This window comes from Schistocerca cancellata, chromosome 9, assembly GCF_023864275.1.
Source record: "Schistocerca cancellata isolate TAMUIC-IGC-003103 chromosome 9, iqSchCanc2.1, whole genome shotgun sequence".
Classification (NCBI taxonomy): Eukaryota; Metazoa; Arthropoda; class Insecta; order Orthoptera; family Acrididae; genus Schistocerca; species Schistocerca cancellata.
In genome coordinates this window covers 217,882,264-217,896,845 of record NC_064634.1, presented here as the reverse complement: position 1 = coordinate 217,896,845, position 14,582 = coordinate 217,882,264, and the positions used below count along the sequence as shown (strand labels likewise).

The window sequence follows — 14,582 nt, the reverse complement described above, 5'->3', positions numbered from 1 at the left end:
CTGACCCGCAGTTGTGGGTGATTTTCCTGACCTGTACCCCTTTTTCTAGACCTCTCCAGTCCTTTTACTTCATCCTTTTTTCTTACCCTTCAACTGTTCTGCCTGAAGAAGAGGCTACTGGCTCCAAAAGCTTGCCAGTCACAACAGTCCTTTATCTGTGTGTTCTGCCGCAGCTTGGTGAGTAGATTTTTCATCTATCGAATTGAATAATTTTGTCAGATATGTATTGTGATCTTCACCCAGTCCCCCTCTTTTTTTAAGTAGTTTCTGTAGTTAAATTATTCTGCTAACATCAAGTGAAATGAATGATTGAGAACTGTATTTTTATTAATTGATTCCATCAATTTCAAAGCTTCCTTAGCCCCAAGCTTTCGGAAATTGTTTCATTGTATTGCTTTTATTTGTAATAAGATTGCTCTTAGTTCAGGCTCCGCATTTGTAAATTAGGAGACTGGATTGTCTGAAGCTGTTTTGGGGTGTTGTACAGGAACTCTGTGTAGTATTTATGGTATTATGTTTAGCACCATTATCCTACTGGAAGATAAAATTGTTATCACCTAGGTAAAAACAAGTGACCAGCCCCATGACTTCACCGGAGTGGCACAATTTATCTTCTCTGGCATAATGATGAAAAATTATATACACGAACCTTCCTCATTGAGTAGTCTACCTATTAGCAAAAACCCTATCAAAATCCCAACAGCAGTTCCTGTGATCAGCCTTCAGATAGATACAGAAAAGTACAGTGGGGGACTTAATTTCAGTAATATGTATAGACTGCACAAGTCAGCATACAGTGTGTGGCAGAAGGTACTTTAGTACAAACTTATATTTTCCCTACCTTCTTATTTCTTGCTTTCAATAAATCATTAAGCCATGCTGTTCAGTATTCCTTGTATTTCACAACACAGTTCAACTTATTATGCACTCCCATACAAGCACTGACTCACATCCATACCTTATGTTTTAAATTTCTGCAGCTCTTAAGATCATACTGAGCGAGGTGGCGTGGTGGCTAGCACACTGGACTCGCATTCGGGAGGACGACGGTTCAATCCTGCATCCGGCCATCCTGATTTAGGTTTTCCGTGATTTCCCTAAATCGTTTCCAGGCAAATGCCGGGATGGTCCCCTTTGAAAGGGCATGGCCGACTTCCTTCCCCGTCCTTCCCTACTCCGATGAGACCGATGACCTCGCTGTCTGATCTCCTTCCCCAAAAAACAACAACAACAACAACAGCTCTTAAGATTGAAGTTAAAAATATAAGTGAAATAAGTGAACTAAGATCTGATAGAAAAATTATATTGTTTCTTTAAGAGCTAAATAGATTTAGCTTAATGTTACTTGCTATTACTGGCCATATAGTAAAAACTTTTTTTTAAAATTAATAAGTGACTAAGTATTGATAGCTTTTTAGTACCACTTTGAAGAAAGTTATATCGTTGGATAAATCAAAGGGAGAGCAAATGCAATGTCCTCTGTGGAAAAGAATAAAAGATGTTTGCCTCTGAACACCTTATTTTCATAGTAACTTTGGACAGATGTTCCAGAAGAGATATCAAATATGCAATTATTTAATGCTGTATGTTGACTATGAGACTACCGCTCTTTGACTGCTTATTTTGAGCGTGCAGGCAATCACATTTGAGACTGTGATTGCTGGATGTATCCAACATGCGATTCAACTCCTAATGAGTATTTAGTACAGTAATATTATGAGAGTGGTTTGGTAAGTCTGGCGAATTTCTGTGAAAGAATGGAATAATGCACTATGGCATCCAGTTGAGGTCACCACAAAGGAAACTATTGACAACATCCATGATGTGATAATGCAAGACCACCAAATGAAAATTCATGTCCGCCGCTTGTGGTCTCGCGGTAGCGTTCTCGCTTCCGGAGCTCAGGGTCCCGGGTTCGATTCCCGGCGGGGTCAGGGATTTTCACCTGCCTCGAGATGACTGGGTGTTTGTGTTGTCCTCATCATTTCATCATCATCCAGGAAAGTGGCGCAATTGGACTGAGCAAAGATTGGGTAATTGTACGGGCGCTGATAACCACGCTGTTGAGCGCCCCACAAACCAATCATCATCATCATCAAATGAAAATTCATGATATTGTTGAGACTATAGGCACCTGTATGGAGATTTGGCTATAAAGAGGATGTATGAGAGTTGGGTACTGCAAATGCTCACAGCTGAACAGAAGTGCATTTCAACACAATGTTTGGTAATCACAATCCGCAAGACCTTTTGTGACTGATTTGTGACTGTTGATGAAACCTGGATCCATCATTGCATACCAAAGTAAAAACAGCAGTCAAAACGATGGCCAATGACTGGTGAAAGTGCATCAAAGAAGGCAAAGACCATTTTATCAGTTGGTAAGGTTAGGGCTACTGTTTTCTAGGATTCTCAGGGAAAAACTTGAAAAAGGCTGAAGCATAACTGGACCCTATTATGCTTCATTATTGGATTATCTGAAACTTTGATTGGCTGAAAAAAGGCCAAGGTTAACATGCAAAAAAAGTGTTATTTCACCAGGATAATGCACTATCTCACTCATCAGCAATAACACTGGTGAAAATGTCTGAAATGGGCTTTGAATTGGTTCCTCTTCCACACTATTCACCAGATTTAGCTCGAAATGACTTCTTCCTGTTCTCTAACTTGAAACTTTGTCTTACTGGGAAGAAATTTTTGTCAAATGAGGAAGTGATAGTTGCAGTCACTGAAGGATCTCTGGACTAAGTGCGTATATCTCTGAGGAGAATATGGTGAGAAGTAAGGTGACATGTTAAAAAATAAAAATAAAAAATAGAAAAAATTAAATTCTTTCTTTTTTACCAAACTTATTGAACCACCCTCACATGTTCATTTGCTTACCCAGTCAAGAGAGGACAGCACAGGTTTTACACTTCTGTAGACCCCATTGTGAGACAAATACCAAATCCTAAGCTGGAGCCAAATATTTTTCTTCCAGTTTTGTGTAGATGATTGTTGGTGCATCCCATTATAAGTGAACATAATTTTAAATATAAATTACATAAGCCAATAAGGCATTTTTAATAGAGCTTCTTGAAATATCTGTATGACTTTTATATGTTTGCTACATATTTTAACAATTACGAAGCGTAATTAATGTTGGATGCAGCTGGGTCTCTTCTTGCTTCCTGTTGATGATAACTATAACTAGTAAACCTGATCCTCTTCGAGTGGTCTATGTGCATCGAGCACTGATGATTGGCGAGTTATGTATGTAGTACATGGTTGCCACATTATTAATAACGCTGATGGTCCCAAATCGCATTGGGGGAAGGGGGAGGAGATAACTTCTAATCAAACTGCAAAAATTATCCATAGTACGCACAGCCCACAGTTATTTATTTAGCTACGTTCGAAGTTGAATCTACAGATGACAAACCAATTTAATTACTGGTTTACAATATGACGCTACAATAAGTGGCAGGAGGCCGATTTGTTGCTATGTTCTGAGAATACGTCACACTTGCATTGCAGGTGCTGTGCCAAGTCTGTGGGCACAGTCGTTCACTAGCAGGGTTACTTTGAAGTGATTACTATTGCATTATGGTCACAGAGTGAGATTCGGGTAGTGCTGCTGTACAACTTTGTGCGTGGTTTAAACATAGACCAGTGCTTTGAAGAAATGACTCTTGCACTCAGTGGTTTGTGTCCAGAGAGGAAATTGTTTCCAGAGAGGAAATTTCACTCTGGAGGATGCTGAGACGATGGGAAGGTCATGGTCATCAGATGTGGAGGGAAACATAGATGCTGTGAGGAAAATGATAGACAAAGACAGGCGACTGACGTATAATCATATAGTGAATACCTTAGGACTAAATGCACCAGCAATTTGTTCGATTCTGCATGATCATTTGCAAGTACAGAAACATTGTTGTCTCTGGGTACCACATAGACTGAGTGAACAGCAGATGGCATGGCATGTGACTTGGTGCCGGGAGATGTTAAACAAGTTTTCTAAAGGACAATCTCAGTATGTGAATAACATCATGATAGGTGATGAGGCTTGGCTCATTACTATGATGTGCCAACCTAAGACACAAAACAAAGTTTGGGTCTTTGAAGATGATGACACACTCTTGTTGTTGTTGTTGTTGTTGTTGTTGTGGTCTTCAGTCCTGAGACTGGTTTGATGCAGCTCTCCATGTTAGCTGTCTGAAAATCCCAATCAGTAAAGAAGAAAATGATAACCGTTATTTTCAAATTGAGTGGAATTGTGGAGCGTGCTGATTTGGACACACAGAAGACTGTCATAGCCAAGTGTTACCCTGAGCAGTGCCTGCCCAAAGTCATCCAGTCTTTGAAGAGCCTGTGACTGAAGTCAGGAATAGAAACTTGGTTCTTACATCTTGGCAATGCTCCAGCTCACCATGACAAAGCATGCACTGAATATTTGCAGAGTACAGCACTGAAACTTCTTGAGCAACCTTTTTACAATCCATACCTTGCTCCGCGTGATGTTGCATTGTTCCCGCATGTGAAAAGGGAGGTGAAAGGAGTGCTGTTTTCAAGTGATAAGGACCTCTTGAGGGCGTAGGATAATGAGTGTGCCTTATTCCCTACAGAAACTTGGGAGAACTGGTTTAGGGACTGGGGATGGAGGATAGAGAGGTGTATTCAGTATGGCAGAAATTACTTTGCAAAAAAATAAATAAATAAAGCTGTATTGCATAACTTTCGTAGTATCCTTTGTATATATAGTTTTACTGCTTTTTTAATCACCCTACAAAAATGATAGCACATACTGGAGTAAGGTACCATCATACAGCTTTCCTTCAAGGAAGCCATGTTGAGGCTGATTAAAAAGATAAGCATGGTTTTCCTGACTATAATTCTTGTTGTTTTTTATTTTACCTTTCCTTTTAATCTGCCCAAACTATAAGTGAAAGTTTACATCCCACATCCACATCCATACTCCGCAAGCCACCTGACGGTGTGTGGCGGAGGGTACCTTCCGTACCTCTATCGGTACTCCCTTCTATTCCAGTCTCGTATTGTTCGTGGAAAGAAGGATTGTCGGTATACCTCTGTGTGGGCTCTAATCTCTCTGATTTTATCCTCATGGTCTCTTCGCGAGATATACGTAGGAGGGAGCAATATATTGCTTGACTCTTCGGTGAAGGTATGTTCTCGAAACTTCAATAAAAGCCCGTACCGAGCTACTGAGCGTCTCTCCTGCAGAGTCTTCCACTGGAGTTTATCTATCATCTCCGTAACGCTTTCGCGATTACTAAATGATCCTGTAACGAAGCGCGCTCCTCTCCGTTGGATCTTCTCTATCTCTTCTATCAACCCTATCTGGTACGGATCCCACACTGCCGAGCAATATTCAAGCAGTGGGCGAACAAGCGTACTGTAACCTACTTCCTTTGTTTTCGGATTGCATTTCCTTAGGATTCTTCCAATGAATCTCAGTCTGGCATCTGCTTTACCGATGATCAACATTATATGATCATTCCATTTTAAATCACTCCTAATGCGTACTCCCAGATAATTTATGGTATTAACTGCTTCCAGTTGCTGGCCTGCTATTTTGTAGCTAAATGATAAAGGATCTATCTTTCTGTATATTCGCAGCACATTACACTTGTCTACATTGAGATTCAATTGCCATTCCTTGCACCATGCGTCAATTCGCTGCAGATCCTCCTGCATTTCAGTACAATTTTCCATTGTTACAACCTCTCGGTACACCACAGCATCATCTGCAAAAAGCCACAGTGAACTTCCGATGTCATCCACCAGGTCATTTATGTATATTGTGAATAGTAACGGTCCTATGACACTCCCCTGCGGCACACCTGAAATCACTCTTCCTTCGGAAGACTTCTCTCCATTGAGAATAACATGCTGCGTCCTGTTATCTAGGAACTCCTCAATCCAATCACACAATTGGTCTGATAGTCCATATGCTCTTACTTTGTTCATTAAACGACTGTGGGGAACTGTATCGAACGCCTTGCGGAAGTCAAGAAACACGGCATCTACCTGTGAACCCGTGTCTATGGCCCTCTGAGTCTCGTGGACGAATAGCGCGAGCTGGGTTTCACATGACCGTCTTTTTCGAAACCCATGCTGATTCCTACAGAGTAGATTTCTAGTCTCCAGAAAAGTCATTATACTCGAACACAATACGTGTCCCAAAATTCTGCAACTGATCGACGTTAGAGATATAGGTCTATAGTTCTGCACATCTGTTCGACGTCCCTTCTTGAAAACGGGGATGACCTGTGCCCTTTTCCAATCCTTTGGAACGCTACGCTCTTCTAGAGACCTACGGTACACCGCTGCAAGAAGGGGGGCAAGTTCCTTCGCGTACTCTGTGTAAAATTGAACTGGTATCCCATCAGGTCCAGAGGCCTTTCCTCTTTTGAGCGATTTTAATTGTTTCTCTATCCCTCTGTCGTCTATTTCGATATCTACCATTTTGTCATCTGTGCGACAATCTAGAGAAGGAACTACAGTGCAATCTCCCTCTGTGAAACAACTTTGGAAAAAGACATTTAGTATTTCGGCCTTTATTCTGTCATCCTCTGTTTCAGTACCATTTTGGTCACATATTGTTCTAAGTACCTAAGCTCATTTGCATAGCATTCTGTTCATGCTTTCATCACTCAGCAATTTACATTCCATGATTACACTTGAGCAGTGAATTTTGTCCATAGTTACATCTAAATAAAAGTTTGTTGCGAAATGTAAAAGAACTTCTCAAGAGAAACCATGTTACTTTAATGGTTACATTACTGAAAGATCTGAAGTGGTCTACCCAGTCTGTATTTTACGTGATGTACTATTTTCATAAATGAATTTACCATTACTATTGATCAAAAATTCTGCATTCAAACTGCCAGAGCAGACTAACTGTGTATGTCTTTGTTGATGTAGACTTTTTCTCCTTCTGCAGCTTCTTCTGTGCTGGAAGGTAAAAAGGTCTCTCTCAACCAATAAATTATGTAGAGACCTCCTTTAACATTCATATATTGACCGATTCCTTACAGTACTCAAGCAGCTAATACAATTCTTTCTGACAAACAAGCTGTATCAATTACAATTTCATTTGTTATTCATTCCATTTCTGCTGTTCTTTTTGATTGTCACAGCAGTTATTCTTCCACGATGAGCACCATACCTCCAAGACAGGACCCGACAACATGGAATAGACTGCCCAAATGGCAGGTACTGCGATATATAGTAAGAGTGCTATTGTCTTCCCAACTTGCAGATACCCTGCATCCATCCACTCCAGAATAAATTCAAATAAAGAAAACAAACTTCTGAACAGCATACCACACTAGCTCATTAATTAAATAAAACTTTTACGGTGGCAATTCATTTGTTTGACAAATGCCACGCAACACATCACTTCCCCTACGTGATATGTTACACTACAGATTATTCATATTTTTCTGTAATTGTTTTTCAACAGGCTTTGCAAGATTTGGGTCTCCTGTATGCATCCAGAAATCCTGCAGCAGGCCATGCAAATTGCACTACAGGACCAAATGGAAACCCCACAAGTGCTGTTGTGACAGCAGCTGAGTGGAACCCTCAACCCGGTATGATGCAGGTAAGGTTTAATTGCCACCCTTGTAAACTCAAATAAACACAATGAAAAATTGCAGCACCACGATAAGTTTACACAGTAATAAACAACATACAAACATGATATGGCTACTGGTACTAGTTTTCATGAGAAATCTGGAATGTATAAATTAAGATATGAATCCTACTGAAAGTCCTACGTTAAGCAAACAGGTTGGACAGTTTAAGGGTATATTTGAAGAAACTGATATACTTCATCCTAAAAGTCTAAGTCAAGAAGGAAGTTTTTCTTTTTCAGAAAAAAAGTTCTAATCGTACTGCAGATCTGCAATGCGGCATTGATGAAAGCAGCGTCAGACAGTGGTAACTGCAAAGAGACAAATTATTTGAGTGTGGACAGTATCATGCTCTTGAAGTAATTTCAAACGAGATTGTTAAGGAACAACATGAGAAATTTCTGCCTGTGAATGCTGGTATTTTAAAAATTAAGGCAGATGAAACTGCTCAAGAGCAAAAAATGAAAATTTTTTATGAAGCACAGAGTTTTTCATTTTGGAAGTGAGCTTCACTTTGCAACAACTACTGAAAAATTATCAAGAAAACTTGTGGAATTTCAGTGCTTTGTAATGAGGTGGTGCACTGATAACCAATACTATCTTGGCCAGATAGGGGATGCTGATCAAACTTCCGTATATTTTGACATGCCGTCAGATTATACAATTTAAAGTTAAATGACAGAAATACAAGGGCTGTTCAATGAAGAATGATCATAATTTTTTTACGGTCATAATTTCTCGCACTAAAATTTAATCTTATGATAGTCTGTTAGCTTAATGTGCAACAAACACGCCATAGTACTTTCATTGTTGGGACTCCTGGTTCCCACCTGTGAGCAGCAGACAACGTCAGTATCACCTACCGCTGCAATGGGGTAACACGTGAAGAACAGTATGCGGCTTTGAAATTCTGTGTTTGTCTCAACAAATCTTCAGCTGAGGCCTATGCAACGTTACAGGAGGCCTATGGAGAGTCTGTTCTTCCCTACAGCACAGCTCGAAGGTGGTTTAAAGAAGGGCGACAATCAATTTCAAAGGAAGGTGGACCCAGTGCTCCAGTTACTGTTCTTATGGAAGAAATCATGAACACTGTTGCTGTCATTGTGAGAGAGGATTAACGAATTACCTCAAGATCACTTTTTGAACTACTGAACATTTCATTGGGTGCCACCCACACGTTGTTGACAGAAAAATAACACATGACAGGTGTTTGTGTGCGATGGGTTCCAAAACTGTTGATTCCCAAGTAAGAGGGCATTTGCATGCAGGTCTGCTTGCAGTTAAAGTTGATGTTAGAGGAAGATCCAGAGTTTCTTTCAAATGTAATCACTGCTGATGAAACTTGGCTACATCATTTTGATCCTGAGTTCAAACAGCAAAGCTCAGTGTGGAAATCTCCTTTGTCACCAACCTGCAAAAAAGCAAAAGTGGTTGCTGCTGCTGGGAAAGTTATGGTCATCTTATTCTTTGATACTCATGGAATGGCTTATCAGCATGTTGTACCTGCACACACATCAGTAACTGGAAAATACTACAGGGTTGACCTGAAAACATTGCAAGTCCATATCAGGTACAAAAGACAATATTTCCATGATGCAGGCTGGATGCTGCACCATGATAATGCGCGGCGATATATAGCCAATATTGTAGCTGGGCCTTATATTGCCAATGCTGTTGCTGAATATCTTGCAAAAATCAAAGTGAAGTGCATCCCTCACCTTCCCTATAGTCCGGATCGGATTTAGCCCCATGTGACTTTTGCCTATTCCATAACATGAAGAAATGCCTTCACGGGAGCCATTATCAATCATCAGAAGCAGTGGTGAAGGCTGCAGAGGTGATTTTGAAGGACCTATCAAAAAATGGTTTCCAGCATGTATTTGAAGACTGACAGAAATGCTGGGAGAAGTGCCTCACATTTGCAGGAGACTGCTTTGAGAAGGACCATCGAAATTATGAGGATGAGTAAAGGTATGTTGTCAAAAAAAAATTATGATCATTCTTTATTGAACAGCCCTCATAAACTACTACAATAAAAGTAAACAGAGCAACCATAATTCATGTATACAAATACAGGGTGTACATAAAGTCCAGGACACTTTCAGTTATGTATTGCACAAGAACTAAACATTGCACAGATATCATACATATTGTATTTTGTAGAGAAACTCTGAAACATTTTTTTACAAACATTCGATATGTGAACCATGAGTGACCCAGCAGAAGTCAATACAGTAATCAAATTCTTGACATACCTGTCCCAGCATGGCGATGTTGACTGTGGCAGTTGCTTCCTGTATTCTCTGCGGAGCTCTGCTACATCACATGGTAGATCTCCAATGTGTCCCCACAGAAAAAAGTCACATGGAGTGAGAGCTGGTGATCGGGGAGGCCATTTCATGAAACAGCTGTTCCCTTCTGTAGCACGGCTTTTTTAACTCTTCTATGACAATAAAGTCATGTGATTTTAAATGTTTGAAAGAGAAAATTGACTTACAAAGTAACTTCGTTTAAAGGTACCTTCACACTGAAAACAAGTCCATCAAACTTGGTTGACAACTGTTTTCAACTCGAAGTTTAACTTAGTATCCAAGTGTTGTCAATAGTTGTTTGGAGTCACGAGTCTGAACAACTAGTTGAGAGAAGTTTTGTCTCGAGGTTGTAGTTTATGGTCAGTGAGCAAAAACATGGCAGAATTGTGTGACTTGCGCATGCGCATTTTCTGTGCCTTGTGCTGCATTTCTTTCTTCATCTGCTGTGTTTCTTTCGACAATGGCAACTCACAAATCGTCAACAGGTCCAACAAGTCAGCCTTTTGTTAGAAACTGAAATGAGGAAACCTCTATAGGATCCTTCTGATTCTGCATATACAGACAGATATAAAAGGAAATATTTGTTGAAAGAAGTTTTGGATAAAATTGGAGTACTTCTTGTGGAGTGTGAAAGGAAATGGACAAATATGAAAAACACAATACCATTGTGAGTATTGTAAAATGGCCAAATTAAAAGTGGGTCTGGCATAGCTGAGATCTACATTCCAAAATGGATATTTTGAGAGCATTTGAATTATACGGAAGACATGAACAAGCTAGGGGGAAAAATGTTTACAATCGTAAGTAAAATGTAATTCACTAGTGTAACTGAAGCTGTTGGAAATTTTGTAATTACAACTGTATTTTCACCTGATATTTATTTATTTCTCTTGTCGTATCATTTTGTCAACATCTGATGCAAAATAGTTTGTAAAGTAATGGCTTGCATTGTTAATAACTAAAGCTATAAGAGGTTTGTTTGGCATTTGTCTTTTCACTTGTTATTTATTTATTCATATTTCTCTTGCCATTTCTCTTTACCAACATCCGAAACAAAATAGATTGCAAATTCATCCCTTTTCTTTGCGGTTCTTCCTGCGTTGCCTCCCTTTCTCTGAAGAAATTTATTTTGCTGAGGACTGTCATCCAAAACCCTGCCTGTTTCTGGATCTTCCACATAAAAACTTCCACTTTGTGAGTAAACTGTGGCACTTCCTTTATTTTGTCTAAGAAAACTGTGCAAAGACACAGTTGCAGAAGTCATTAATGTTGCTTTTTTCAGGCCTTAAGTGCATAGTTGTTCTAAGACACCGAAAAATTTCTTACAATATTCCAAAAAAATTCTCCACAATTCTTCTAGCACAAGATATTCAGTAATGAAACATTCTGTCCTGGTTGGCTTTCTCTTGCCATCCTGCATGGGTTCATCATGTACTCTGAAAGAGCAAAATCTTCAGTCAGAATCCATTTCCATTGCTTTCCTGTAACAAAAAATAAAAATGCCGAACATATGTTTACAAGAATTTGAAACTGTTTTCAACAGTTGTCAGCTGTTATAAGTTTGCCAAACTCACAACAGTTGCAAGTTTGCCAAACTTAAAACAGTTGTATGTTTTTGTTTGTTGGAGTTGGTTTTCATTGTGAAGGTATCCTAAGCTTGACTGCTAAGCTTATGACTTGAACTCAACTACTGTAGCTATCTAATACGTATATCATGTGAGAATGAACCAACTTTGTTTTGATTTTGAAGAACTGGCCTACAACTTCCCTGCCCCCCCCCTCCCCCCCTAGTCTTGAGTCTCATTTTTTGGATGCACATTAGATTCAGATACTTTTTTTTCTTGAATATGAAGTGTTGTGTCTCAGGTGTGGCTTAGATCTGGGTAAATATGGTAGCTTCTTTATTTTCCTTCCAAAAGCCAGAAAAAAAATTGTTTGTCAAAATTTATAATTACAAATTAACTCCTCCTCCCTCCTCCTCATCTTCCTCTTCCTCTAGGTTTCCAACCAAAATACAGTTCTGTGGCTTGGGCTCCAACTGACTCCCTGGAGCCAGAACTAAACACTGAAATGCTCAACACTTGAAGACCTGTATTCCAATTCAGAGGCTACTTCTCACCATTAAACTTTCCTCATAGCTTGTTGACAAGAGCTTGTCCGTCAGTATCATAGCAGCACAGAACATTTTACTATTATTCCGCATGCTGTGTGGACTGCACACAAACACCAGTGATGAAGCAACAGTCCTGCCCCCCTACTGCCCTCCCTCCGTGTGTGTGTGTGTGTGTGTGTGTGTGTGTGTGTGTGTGTGTGTGTGTGTCTGCACGCACTTCATATTTTTGTTTATTGTGCACACTTTTCCAGTTCTTTACTGGTTATTTGGGTCACTCTGGCAAAATTTCGGCCAACCAAGCACTGTTGTTGCTGCAGGTAACCACTTCACTTGGTTGGACTATACAATGACTTCAGTATTTTTTTTACACGGTGCAATTTTCGAGGAGTGAGAGGGGAAAAAAATGCAATACAAATTGTTGCATTTAGTATAAATTGCCATACATTTGTGCTAGAAAAAGTATCTGTTGACATGTTGTAAGTAACAATGCTGCTTGTAATGCATATTACTTTGAATAACGCAGAATTTGACATTAATGTTGCAGGAATATAGTTGGCGAAATGCTGGTGTGATACAGATGGATGTGTACATTGATTGTTATCGTAAACCACATGTATCACGGCTACCTGGTATCTGGGATGAAAATCGTGCAGGATTACTGGCCCTGCTGTCTGCTCCACTCATATCTGGACTGTCTGGTATATTTTATTTCTTTTAAAATATGGAACATGTTCTTGCTGAGAAACTCTTGTTGCAGGTAGTGCAGCAAATGTTTAGAGAATCTTGTGGTAGGTAAACAGGCCACTGATTTTTGAAGGTATCAAGTCATTGCAGCGATAGTAGTGTTAATTTTCTTTTATTTCATGTCTATTGTCACGAACTTGTAGGTCTTCAAACTACCAGTTTTGGTCAGCGATGACCATCTTCAGATCTGTTTTATGGTCATTGCTGACAGAAACTGGTAGTCTGAGGACCTACAAGTTTGTGACCATAGACGTGAAATAAAATAAATTTACTCTACATTTTCAGATCACTGTTCCATTCGCAACCATGTTGCAGCTCGTGAAAATAGTGTTAATTACAAGTCAAAAACATAAAATGTTTAATAATGTAAATTTAAGCATAAAATCACATGTTGTGTTTTAACTTTGCAAATACTTTAGCAGCATAGGAGACCACTCACCAAAAAGTGTCATTGCATCATGCGCCATCATAAGAGATACACAGAAAAGAAAGAATACTTGCTACGTTGTGCTGACTGGGTGCATAATGCCAGGATTGCAATGCAGCTGCATAATGCCAGGATTGCAATGCAGCAGGTGGACGAAGGCGGGGTGGGCGTTTTTGTCAGGTGAATTGGGTAGGGGGGGGGGGGGAGAGGGAGGGGGCAGGAAGAGTGGTTGGGGGGTGGGTAGCTAGTAGCTTGGAGGCAGGCAAGAGTTTATTGGTTAGGAATGCATGTGGTAGGGGTGGAAGCTGCATAGCCTAGGCATGTGGGTATTGGTGTCAGAGCTAGCCCAAATAGACCCATCAGGATCCATGCAGGACAGCATCCCTTTCCCCAGTTAAAACCCAGTCCCACGACCTGTTCCTCAAATGCTGCTTATTCTGTGAAAACCACAGCCCTCCAATGTCGTAACCATAAAAATTCCAATTTTTGTATCCATCCCCTCCTTTCATAATGACTTCCACCTTTTCACATACCACTAAACCTGGTTGTACAGAAACACACCTCCATGACATAGGCTTCCCAAAATACCTCTGCTCTCTCTCTGTAAGACAATATTGCTATGCATTCCTAATCACATACACCCTATCTGCAAAATTGAAACCATTGCCCTATGACACCCGGAAGAGCTTTGCAGACACCACCTCCACAAATTGTCCATCCTGTTGACATCCTATCCCACCTTGGAGCACCACTATCCAGCAACACCCATCAAACTCACAGTGAACACCCTCAACTTCTAATGACCACACTTAGCTGACCTTTTCAATTTGCTGCAACCTCCCAACTTCCTCCAAACACTCTACAAAATCCAGAACCCAAACAAACCCAAAACACTGTTGTCAACCTTGTGGCCAAACGCCTCAATACCACAGAAGTTCCAGTCATTTCCAAAGGCCTCACTGTCAGTCCCACACAAAAGTTTAATCATGTTGGACTTGTCAAAGACCTAACTCCTTCTCCTGATGCCTACAGTTAAACACTTCTTTGCCACAAATCCCTACAACCAGAGCCAACCTAATCTCAACATTGAATCTTGCCTCTCCCAGTCTATGCCACCATCCAACCATGACCCTCCACCCCCACCTACATAACCACTTCCTGGTCACCTTCTGGGAATTCCTTACCTCTAACTTGGCCTCACCATTCTTCCCCAGGATGCTTCCTAAGAACACTAATGTTTCAGCAGCAGAAAAGACACTAAAACACAATCTCAAAACAGATCCTGATAGAATCATTCTCTCTGCAGACAAGGGCTCCTCCACTGTTGTGATGAATCAGAAGGCTTCTGC

At 40.2% G+C, this 14,582-nt stretch overlaps 1 protein-coding gene across 1 annotated transcript in view; it reads left to right on the top strand.

Moving 5' to 3' along the window:
• The window catches only part of LOC126100158 (carboxypeptidase D-like), a 250,461-nt gene that overhangs the window by 212,568 nt on the left and 23,311 nt on the right, over nucleotides 1–14,582 (top strand). Inside the window, exons 23-24 of the mRNA XM_049910700.1 lie at nucleotides 7,466–7,606; nucleotides 12,607–12,760. Coding sequence (XP_049766657.1) covers nucleotides 7,466–7,606; nucleotides 12,607–12,760 — 295 coding nt within the window. The remainder of the gene's footprint in view (nucleotides 1–7,465; nucleotides 7,607–12,606; nucleotides 12,761–14,582) is intronic.